Raw genomic sequence first — 11449 nt, 5'->3', positions numbered from 1 at the left:
GATTGGCTCTGAAGATTCCTATATGGCAGCATGGAATATTCTCAATGAACGTTATGGAGAGCCTTTTGTCATTGCTAAGGCCTTTAGGGACAAGTTGCACACATGGCCAAAGCTCCAAGGTAAAGACGGTGCAGAGTTAAGAAAGTTTGTGGATTTCTTACAAAGCTGTCAATCTGCAATGATTACCAATGAGAATCTGAACGTCCTTAATGATGGAATAGAGAATCAAAGACTTGCTGCTAAACTGCCAGACTGGTTGAGCAACAGATGGAACCGAAAGGCTACAGAGTACCAGCTAGAGCACAGACAGTTCCCGCGTTTCAGTTACTTTGTAACATTCCTGTCAATGGAGGCAAGTATTGCATGTAATCCCATTACATCATATCAAGCTATAAGACAAAGTGACTTTGACAAACCAAAGACAAAACCTCAACTTACACCCATTCATAAGAAGCAAGATACAGCCAAAATCTTCACAACTAACTCTGCAGAAAGAAGCACAATTTCTTGTGTGTTTTGTAAAAGAGCAGGACACAGCTTACACAAATGTCGTAAGTTCACTGAGAAACCAGTTACTGAGAGAGTCAAGTTCATTCAAGGTGAAAAACTTTGTTTCGGCTGCTTAAATAATGGTCATTTCTCCAAGAACTGCAGAAACCGGATGACATGCAACACATGCTCAAAACAACATCCCACATGTCTGCATGAAGAAAGACAAAGACACGAGATAAAGAAAGAGCAACCTAAAGAACAAGAAGTAGCTGAATGGAAGGAAACCCAGCAACAGGTAACACAGTCACAAGACACAGTTAATGAAAGTACATCTAACAGAGTGACTCATGAAAGTAGAAACACACAGACATCTGCAATAGTACCTGTGTATGTATCCACGCAAAATGAGCCAAGCAAAGAAATACTTACCTATGCTCTGCTGGACACACAGAGTGATTCGTCCTTTATTCTCAATGAAGTAGCAAACAATCTGGACACAGCTAAAACCCAAGTTAAACTCAAATTATTGACGATGTCATCCAAGAAAACAACTGTACCATGTACAAAACTTGAAGCTCTGCAAATAAGAGGATTGTTTTCCACAAAGAAACTCACTGTGCCAGCTGCTTACACATGTAATTTCATACCTGCCAATCGTAGCCATATTCCTACTCCAGATACAGCAAGGTCATGGCCACATTTGGAGCATCTCACTGAACATATTGCTCCACCATTAGACTGTGATATAGGACTTCTGTTGGGCTACAACTGCACACAAGCCTTAATGCCCAGAGAAGTCATATGTGGTGAAGAAAACCAGCCTTATGCCCAAAAAACAGATTTGGGCTGGAGCATCATAAGTTACTGTGATTCATGTGATGCAGGTAGTGATGTAATTGGAGTAAGTCATCGCATATCTGTAAAGCAAGTAATACCAGAGACTGAGTCAACCACAAAGCTAAAGAATAAAGTTCATTACATCTGCAAGACACAAATAAAAGAAGTAACTGGTCCAGATGTAATCAAAGCACTTGAATCAGATTTTACAGAGAGAGCAGTGGAAGAAACAAGCATTTCACAAGAAGATGTCTGCTTCATAAGAAAGCTGCAAGAAGGAATCAAACAAAAGCAGGATGGCACTATGAAATGCCCCTGCCTTTCAAAAATGACAGACCAAATCTTCCCAACAACCTGTCAAGCGCAATGCAACGCTTAAACAGTCTCAAACGCAGATTCATAAGGGATCAAAAGTACTACTCTGATTATACAAAGTTCATGGAGGACATTATTGCACACGGTGATGCAGAGAAAGTACCAGAGAAGGAACTCTGTAATTCCCCTGCCTGGTATATTCCCCACCATGGGGTATACCATCCTCAAAAGCCTGGTAAGATCCGTGTAGTTTTTGACTGCTCTGCACAATATCAAGCTACTTCACTAAATGAACACCTGCTTACAGGGCCTGACCTCACAAACACTTTGGTGGGAGTACTCTGTAGGTTCAGGAAGGGCTCAGTGGCTGTAATGTGCGACGTGGAACGTATGTTTCACCAGTTTCATGTAACACCCCGAGACCAGGATTATTTACGCTTCCTATGGTGGGAGCATGGTGATCTAAGTGTTCCCCTCTCAGTCTTTCGCATGAAGGTTCACCTGTTTGGTGCAGCCTCTTCACCTGGTTGTGCCAATTTTGGTTTAAAGCATCTAGCTACACAAGGAGAGGGAAGATTCTCTCCAAACACAGTGAAGTTCATTCAAAGAAACTTTTATGTAGATGATGGACTTGTAAGTGTTGCATCTGAAGCAGAAGCAATAAAACTAGTCAAAGAAGCAAGAGAGCTGTGTAACACAGGTAAACTAAGATTACACAAGTTTGTATCAAACAGTGAGAATGTGTTAAAGTCGCTGCCCAGAGAAGAGTGTGCTGACAGTATTAAAGATTTGGATCTAGCACTTGGAGAGCCACTGATGGAAAGAGCACTTGGTGTTCAGTGGTGCATTTCCTCCGATGAGTTTCAATTCAGGATAACAGTCAAAGAGCATCCAATGACAAGAAGAGGGATCCTGTGCACAGTAGCATCAGTGTATGATCCACTGGGATTTGTGGCACCCTTCATCCTAAAAGGAAAACAAATCCTGCAACAGTTATGTCAAGAGAAAGTCAGATGGGATGAGCCTCTTTCTGATCAGCTCTACAGAGAGTGGGAATCCTGGCTCCTAGATCTTCAAAACTTGTCAAACGTGAGAATCCAAAGATGCATGCTACCTGAAAACACAGACATCACTCAGTGTGATTTACATCATTTTTCAGATGCTAGTGTGACAGGCTATGGACAATGTAGCTATTTAAGAACAGTCACATCCAAAGGGGATGTTCATTGTGGACTAGTCATGGGGAAGGCACGCGTCGCCCCAACCAAAGTCACTACTGTCCTTAGACTTGAGTTAACAGCTGCAGTATTTCTATTTGTGGACATGTAAGACAAATGAGGTGTGACCAAGGGACTAATTTTGTTGGTGCTAAAGGAGAGTTTTTGAATGCACTGAAGGACTGTGACAAAGAACAGTTGAAACAATATGGATGTGAGTTTGTTCTGAACACCCCATCCTCAAGCCACATGGGAGGTGTTTGGGAGAGGCAGATTAGAACCATTAGAAGCGTTTTAACTGCTATTCTGGATAAAACTTCTAAGAGACTTGATAGTTCTTCCCTCAGAACATTTCTGTATGAGGTGATGGCTATTGTAAATAGCAGGCCGTTAACAGTAGAAAACCTAAGTGATCCAAATTCAGAGCCTCTTACACCAAATCATATTCTCATGATGAAGTCCAGTGTTATTCTACCTCCTCCTGGTGAATTTGTGAGTCACGACTTGTACCTGAGAAAGAGATGGCGCCAAGTTCAGTTTTTAGCCAAAGAATTCTGGACAAGGTGGAAGAAAGAATATCTTCTTAATCTTCAACAGAGACAAATCTGGCAAAGAAACAAAAGGAATGCAAAGCTGAACGACATTGTTATTCTTCAAGAGGACAGTTCTCCAAGGAACAAGTGGAAACTGGCAAGAGTAACAGAGATATATCCAAGTGCAGATGGAAGGATCAGGAAGGTGAAGCTGTTGCTAAGTGACTCGACCTTGGACAAGGATGGAAAAAGGACTGTCAAGCCAGTGTATCTTGATAGACCAGTTCATAAAACTGTGTTGTTACTGGAAGCAGAGTAAATGTTAAAATGTAAATATATTCCAATTGTAATGTTATATGTTTTAAGTAAAATCACCATAGGTTAGTGATTTGGTGGGAGTTTTACTGCCGTTATTTTGATTAACATGTTTTATTTGTATTATTTATATTTTTTGTTATTACGACTCTTATTTTGAAAGGTTAAATTAGTGGAATCCAGCATGTTGCTAGGGAACCAAAGAAAAGGAAGACGATGTATGAAAGCGTAACTTTCACAAGTGGCTGTAAGGGTCATTGAAGTTAATAATTTATTTAATTATCTCATTTCTACCTCGAAGGAAAGGGTCAGCCAGCGAGGTACGTTTATATGCATTTATGTAAATTTTATGTCTTTATTATCGTTATTGACACCGTCTCATTTACATTTATTTTGTATTTTAGTTCGACGGTGGTGTTATGTCAGTGGGATTAAGTGAAATTGTAAGAAGAACAAGTTCAAAAATCGACATTAAAGCTGACTATACACCAGCAGTTTAACGAACTTTTTATCGCCGTTAAGAACAAGAAGAGGTGGAAATGACAGAAGGCCTCTGTAACCTGTTGACCTTTGCCCTCTGTCTTTCCTCTGTCAAAATGCTAAGAAATGTTTAAAACTTGCTTAAAAGTTGTTTTCATTCTGACAGTTTTATAATTTATTGAATATTTATAGAAAGATGATTTTTGTCCTTTGACTTTATTTGCATCAACAGAAAATTAGAAACAATCATTAAATAAAACGACAGATAAAATAAAACTTATTTCAAGATGAATCAAAGGAATGAATTGTAAAGGACAGAAACATTCATACTGATCCAAACCCATCAAGGCTAATCTGTTCAGCGTTAAATTTCTCACATTAATTATGAATATATAAATAATTTTTTCTCTGGAACTGAGAAACCGCTTGGCTTTCTTCAGGAGGTTCTGATCCGTTTAGAAATGTCCTGAAGGTTTCAGATGAAAAACGTAATTTATTTTCCTGAAAAGTGAAAATTCTTGAATTCAAACGGATCCAGAACCGGGTCCAGAATACTGCCAGGAGAGTTCTGGACCTGGTTCTGGTGAACTGAATTACTCATGATTTACATCTTTATTACAGAGAAATCATAAAGGATTGATAATAAACGAGCCGCCGCCTCCTCTCAGAGCGGTAACCATAGCAACTGGCTGCTGCTCCGTCGCCAGGACCTAATCATGGCCGACAGGTCGGTTCTGACCCAGGGAGCCTAGAGTGACCTCTAGGAGCCGGTTGATCATCTGGGAGTGTGTGGGGTGAAAGGTCAAGCCATCCACCTCCATGGCCAGATTCCCAGTTTTCCCACTTCGTATTCCGAAACGCACCAGCGTTTCCAGGAACAGCTCCTCCTGGTGGACACAGAGCGACTGTTAGGACGTTGCTTTATGGTTCTGGTACCATCAGAATCTCACGGTACCTTCTGGACCGACGGCAGGTTCCTCCTCCAGTCCTGCAGCTGTGGGTCAGAGGTCACCGGCTGCAGTCCCAGTCCTCTCCTCAGGTAGCGCTGGTGAGCAGGACAGGTGAGGAGCAGGTAGAGGCCACAGGCCACGGCGTAGCCGGCCCAGTTAGAGACTCCTGCAGCGGGTCGGAACCAGAAACATCAGAATGTCGCACAATCGATGGATGAAATGAGCGGTTGGATGAACGGTTGGATGCTACCTGCAGTCACGGCGCAGTCGGCCGCCACGTCGCAGGCCACCAGGTCTCCTTTGGGCATCAGCTGCTTCACCTTCTCCTTCACCTTGCCCATCCCCAACTCGTTGCCTCCGTCTCCAATCCCTGTGGGAACACGGGTCACCTGACCGGTCACTCTGAGAAACCGGGCCGGCTCCACGGCGTCGGGCTTCCTGCGCCGGCCGGGACAGAGCCGGACTCACCTGTGGTCATAACTCCGGGAATGTTCTGAGCGGCGAGGAACAGGTCGTCTATGGGATCCACCAGGTGTTTGATGTTTTGTCCTCTCATGTTGTAATAGTTGCCGTCCTGAGCGCGGCCGCTGCGCTCTATCGCCACCAAGTGGTCAAACCTGGTCAGAGGCGGCACAACCACAAAGACTATGCTATGTTGTAAAACATGCTGTGGCCTTGACACACAGTGGACGCCTTAGCATTAACTTCTGCTAAACACTAGCCTGGTATAGAGCCTTAGCATTAGCTTCTGCTAAACACTAGCCTGGTATAGAGCCTTAGCATTAGCTTCTGCTAAACACTAACCTGGTATAGAGCCTTAGCATTAGCTTCTGCTAAACACTAACCTGGTATAGAGCCTTAGCATTAGCTTCTGCTAAGTATTGTTTTGGTACTCAGGGGACCTAATGTTCATAAGTAGCGCCCTAGGGTTAGCACAGCTAGCGGATCCCTCTGCTGGTCTTTGTCACCAATCATTCTTTGACCAGGAGGTTTGGGAGAGGCCTGCGGACCCAACACATCGTACTGAGAAGCACGGTGGTGAAGGGTGATGGTGTGGGCTGGAGATCCTGGACCTGCTCTACTTAGAGTGACCCGAGTGAGGACCGACAGTGTTCAGGTCATCTGACCTGGGCTTGGTGGGGTCTCCATGGTGACACAGGAAGTGCATTGCAGAGTCAGGGCCGCGATCCTCAAAGGTGACCAATGGGATGGCAGCTTTGAGGACTCCTAATGGAGGAAACGTCCAATCAGGGTCTGTCTCTTTAAATCCCGCCAACCGATGAGTGCTCCGCCCAAAGCCTCACCTGTCCTCACCGCTTCGTCCACCAGAGCTCGGTTCATGTCCGCCGCCCTGCGGTCCGTCAGCAGCGTCACCTGTTTCCCTAGAGACAGCAACATGGTTGCCATGGCGATAGCTCCAGGCGGACCGTCCGTCTCATCCGGAGGACTAGCCAGGAAACAGGAAGATACCCGAGGTCAGTTAGGAGGTAAGTACACCCAGAAAGCAGGTAAAGGTAATTTTATTTCTATAGCACATTCTCAGCAACAAGGCAATACAAAGTGCTTTACAGGAATTAAAAGGAAATACAAACAAAATAACAAACCAAAGAGCAGAAGAAGAAAAATAATATAATGTTGATCCAAAATAAATGAACTAGATGCTCTTATTCAGGGTTGGTAGATAAATGTAAGTAAGTATCTTCTGGTCTAATTCCTGTTCTGGGTTGCAGTAATAACAATCTCTCTGCATAATAATCTAAAACTTAATCTAAGAAGTTCTTAGAAGTTTTATAAGAAGTCAGGACACATCGGACCGGTTCTGTTCTGGGTTCTGTTCAGGAAGAACTAGGTGTGCCGCTTACCTGTGCTGATGGTGTGTGGGGAAACCGGTTACTATGGCAACAGAGGAGGAGTGGGACAGCGCCAGGCAGCAGCGGAGGAGTTCATCCTGGACAAACAGAGCGGCGATTCCCCGCTGGCCTGCAGAACCACAGAACCAGAACCTTTAGAACCCGACCAGAACCTTCTAAGATGGTGTCAGAAGGTCTCGTGTTCTGATCCCTCTCATCAGAACTGCGCCTTTACCCGGGTCGTCCCCGATGATCCGCTCCAGCTGCCGGATCTTCTCGGCTGTCGCCTTGGAGACCAGGCTGTAGAGCAGGGGATTGTGGGTAACCAGGAAGCAGAGCGGGGCCAGCTGAGGGTCGGTGCCGGCTGACGGAGTGTCCGGGACGTCGGTCAGGAACATGCAGCCCGGAGAGTGGCTGAAAGCCAGAGGCGGTTCTGAAAGGTCCAAACAGACAGCAGTGATGGTCATGTGAACATAACTGCTGGTCGGTTCCGGTCGGTTCCGGTTCCTCACTGCTGCTGAGGATGGCTTCTATAGACGTCACTCCGCAGGCCCAGAAGACGGGAACGTCACCGGGTTGGAGCTCCACCGGGTCGCCATAGTCCGGTCGGGTCAGGTCCAGAATGCCCAGCAGAGCTGCAGAGAAAGCAACACCGATCAGCCTCAGCAGGCGGTTCTGGTACCCAACCGGTCCGGACCACTCAGCACCTGGGTCTCCGATGTGAACCGGAGCGCCATGGGCCCGTGGGTTCTGATGGGTCACCTCCACCACTGCGTCCAGCAGCCCGGCCGGAACCGGGCGCATGGTGACCACCAGGGGGCAGCGGAACTCCCCTTTGGGAACGCAGTGCACCGCGGTCTGAAAAACACCGCCACTAGGGGTCAGCAAAGGAACGACACCTGCAGAACCCTCAGCTGTGGTTCTGTCTGGCTTCACCAGACTGTTCCGGTCAGGTTCTGGTCGAGTTCAGAACTGAACAGAACCGCTGCTGTCTGGAATAATCTTGGTCCTACCCGGAACATGCTGACGTTCCGGCCCTGCTCCACGTTCCGGACCGGAACCCCGGCCTCCTCCAGTCGGCCCTCGAAGCCAAAACTGCAGCCCAGGTAGAAGGTCACCATGTCTGCCAGCGGCGACCCGGTTCTAGACAGACAGAACCAGCAGTTAGCAGCAGGAAACCCTAGATGGGCAAGCCCGGTTCTGACCCACCTGGCTGGATCGCTGTAGCTCTGCAAGCTGGAGACGGTCTTAACCAGACGGCCGTCCTGATAGACGCAGAACTCGGAGACGTCCGTCCTGAAGACAGGACACCATGAGGGAACCGGGTTCTGGTGGTGCCACTGTGGCCCAGAACCTCCCGGGAGGTTCTAGAACCTCTGCTGGATGTAAAGCGGCAGCAGATGATCTTTCATTCTCACCAACCTGATGTCAGCATGTTTAGCCAGAGGCTCACAGGAAGTCTCTCCTGATTGGCTGCGGTACAGCAGAGGAAGGGGGGCGGGGTTACTGTGACAGAAGTCCTCGAAGTCGTCGGCCATGCGGCGCGGCAGGACCACAACGTTGGCCTGCTGGTAACCTGGTGAACACACACTGCGGTCAGAAAGATGCTGAACGGACCCGATCAGAATCATTATGGTTAACGCTGAAGCCTCTCTGGTTCTGGTCCGCCGGGCCGGGCCGGGGTCCACGGGGCCATATATCTTCACACTCCAGAGTTACTGGTGGAGTTCCACAGAGCTCTGGCTGCTTTCAGTTGGTAAAATGATCAGCCAGCATGCTGATGATACTCAGCTATTTCTGTTCATAAACCCTGAAGAATCCAATACCCTGCAGACACAGACGGGTTCTGAGAACTTTAGTCTGAGGCAGACGACCCGTTTACTTTCTAGACGTCTACAGGAGCGGTTCTAGTTACTCTGATCTAGCTCTAGTTGTCAGGCTTCATGTAACACATTTACTCCCTGAATCTGATCCCAGGTACTGCAGGAGTAAAGTCCAAGTGCTGCAGGTCATAAACCCATCTTACCGTGAGCCAGGCCAGTCGTGGTTCTTATTTTGGGATGGTTCTGTCTGATTAACAGCCTGAGCTCTCCTGGACCGAGACGGCTTATATTCTGGATCTGATGCATATTCAGATACGGATTATAATCTGCAGCGATTCCTGGCGCCTGACAGCTGAAGAACCGGAGAACAGGAAGCGCTCCGTTAATAAGCAGCAGAGCCCTGCAAACATTAACAGGCAGGGGGCGCCGTCCTGTCAGGACCTGTACTACCACCACCACCCAACACTTCATCCAACCGAGGTCCGTCTGAACATCCATCCAGCCAACATACATCCAGAACCAGTAGAGGTTCTGGTTCGCTCAGCCAGCAGCTGCTGCTCTGCTCTGATCTCCGATGTTTCCAGTATAAACCAGTCTTTCCAGTCTCAGCTCTTCGTCCAGAACTTTCAGCTCGTTTCAGTTTGTGGTTCCAGGATCTGGTTCTGATCCATCTCAGAGCCATTCTGTCTCTCCAGACCAGAACCCTAACCCTGCAGAGGAAGCTCCAGGTTCCCAAGGTCATTGAGGTCGTCACCTTGAGACGAGGACGAGTGTCTCCTGAGACCCCTCCAGGTCCGCCGGCAGCCTGTCCTCATGGCAGACAGCATGTCTCGCCTGCAGGGGAAACCAGAGCAACCAGAGATCATGTCCACCTCCGGGGCAGTTGCCATGGAGACACATTATGAGCATGCTCAGAACGTCCAGTCTAATCCAGTCTCAGGTCTTCTGCAGCCTAACAAGTTTTATTCCTGGATTTACCTCCATCTGTCCTCCCACAGCATGATGCTGCCACCACCATGTTTCCCTGGTTCTGGACTCAGTTCGGTGGACGACCTGAACATGTGGGACCGAGATTACAGGCTTAATTAAGAATAATTTTCCAATATCTTAGAGCCATAACGGAGGACCAGCTGCACGTCGCCACTGAGAAAAGGAATGTAACAGGTGGCACCACCAGGTGGCGCTCCCTCCACAGCCTCCACATAAAAGAGAAGCTGGAAGGTGGTGTGTGTTGGGCTCACGCTGTTGGTGGTAGGTTACTAATGACGTTTCGGTGGGAGTGTTACCTGGGCGTGACGCTGCAGGTAGACTGATACGTTTGTCTCTTTTAATCAGATTGAATTGTATGTTTTGTTTTTTTATATTGTTGATATTTATTTTGTAGGGCTGCACCATGCGATGCAGGTATTCAGTGTTTTTAGTGTGTTTTAGATTGACTTAATTGAAGTGATTTAAAAAGCATTTAGTAATTTTTGTTTTTACAGTTTTATCACTGCTTCCTGCTGTCCTTTTAGAGTTTGATTTTTTTTTGTTAGTCCGCCCAGTTTGGATTGTTTGTCTCCTCTCAGTATTTGTGAGGCCAGAATAACAACCTTCCATTTATTGTGTTTGTTTTGTCCTCCGTCTGTCTTTGGGTCACTTCCTGAATACTCACATTTCATGCAAACATGTTAATCTTAACTATCTGAGACCCGATCCTGTTGGTGTGATCTCCAGTTTGGATTGCATGTGATCATTCTGCAGTGAATCGAGTGCATCTTAAGTTTGCAGTGCATTGCAGTTGTTTATGTGGGTTTGTCCGCCTGAAGTGGTGATTAAATTCGGTGTTTAAAAACGGGAAACCCTTTTATCTGTGTAACAATAAATACTGTTAATTGACTTAATTCTGGTTGTTTTATTGCCCTTCGGCTTGACGGAGTTATAACAGCAACATTTAGTTATTCTATTATTTAAATAACATTTGATAATTTTTAAGAATAGTATAAATCAGCTTATAGCAGATTTGTATGGCAAATTAAGTGTTAAATGACTGAAAAACAGCTGTTCCATATTTAGGATAATCATTAAATTTCATGCGGTAACTCGGGTTTGCAGAGCTGGGGACCAGGCGATGGAGACTCGGTTCGGTCTGCAGAGACTTGAGGCTGGACTCGGACCGAAACAGCTGAAAGGGTTTGAATATTTTCCTCGAGCTTTGAGGCTCCTGGTCCAAAATAACCTTTAAATCAGGACCAAAGAGGAAATAAAAACTTTCCTGATTTTTCCAACTATTTATTCCGTCTTTCTGGGATCAAATTTCAAATAATCAGGTTTATTAAAAGAAAAGAAGAATCGTCCAGAGTCTGAAGCCACATTTTAGAGTAAACATGTATAAACTGTGAAAAATCTGGTTATTTTCTGATACCAGCAAGTCGTTCTGGATCATCACCGTTTTCTCTCTTACCTTTCGCATCAAGTTCCGCGTCCTTCTTCTTCTCATGTTTTATGGCGGTTGGCGGACCATCCATAAAGGAGCGCTACCGCCCCCTACTGGACTGAAGTATTGAAACGAAGTCACCAGGCCGAAAATAACTGAAATAAAATACTAAAACTAAAGTTTTTGCTTCACTTGCTCTTTAATACTCTCACTGTCGATCA

The 11449-nt window shown here is 46.2% G+C and overlaps 1 protein-coding gene across 3 annotated transcripts; it reads right to left on the bottom strand.

Annotated features, from left to right (window-relative positions):
• Nucleotides 1-4386: 4386 nt before the first annotated feature.
• Nucleotides 4387-11311, bottom strand: dglucy (D-glutamate cyclase). 3 transcript variants are annotated; one of them, XM_044142111.1, is made up of 15 exons: nt 9791-10142; nt 9567-9646; nt 8412-8565; nt 8199-8285; nt 8003-8132; nt 7697-7847; nt 7502-7624; nt 7225-7422; nt 7002-7119; nt 6444-6586; nt 6267-6366; nt 5608-5756; nt 5390-5509; nt 5145-5305; nt 4387-5076 (listed from the first exon to the last, which is right to left on the bottom strand). In XM_044142111.1, the coding sequence occupies exons 1-15, from the start codon at nt 9871-9873 to the stop codon at nt 4900-4902; spliced, it is 1974 nt and encodes a 657-aa protein (XP_043998046.1). In that variant the 5' UTR covers nt 9874-10142; the 3' UTR covers nt 4387-4899. The 3 variants fall into 3 exon arrangements, with proteins under 3 accessions (XP_043998046.1, XP_043998048.1, XP_043998045.1); XM_044142113.1 differs by lacking the exon at nt 9791-10142 and adding an exon at nt 11256-11311 and having other exon boundaries at nt 8003-8285; XM_044142110.1 differs by having other exon boundaries at nt 8003-8285; nt 9791-10156.
• Nucleotides 11312-11449: the final 138 nt, after the last annotated feature.

Source organism: Gambusia affinis, linkage group LG16 (genome assembly GCF_019740435.1).
Source record: "Gambusia affinis linkage group LG16, SWU_Gaff_1.0, whole genome shotgun sequence".
Taxonomy (NCBI): Eukaryota; Metazoa; Chordata; class Actinopteri; order Cyprinodontiformes; family Poeciliidae; genus Gambusia; species Gambusia affinis.
Note: the sequence above shows the minus strand (reverse complement) of the source record. Positions and strands in the feature narration are given on the sequence as shown.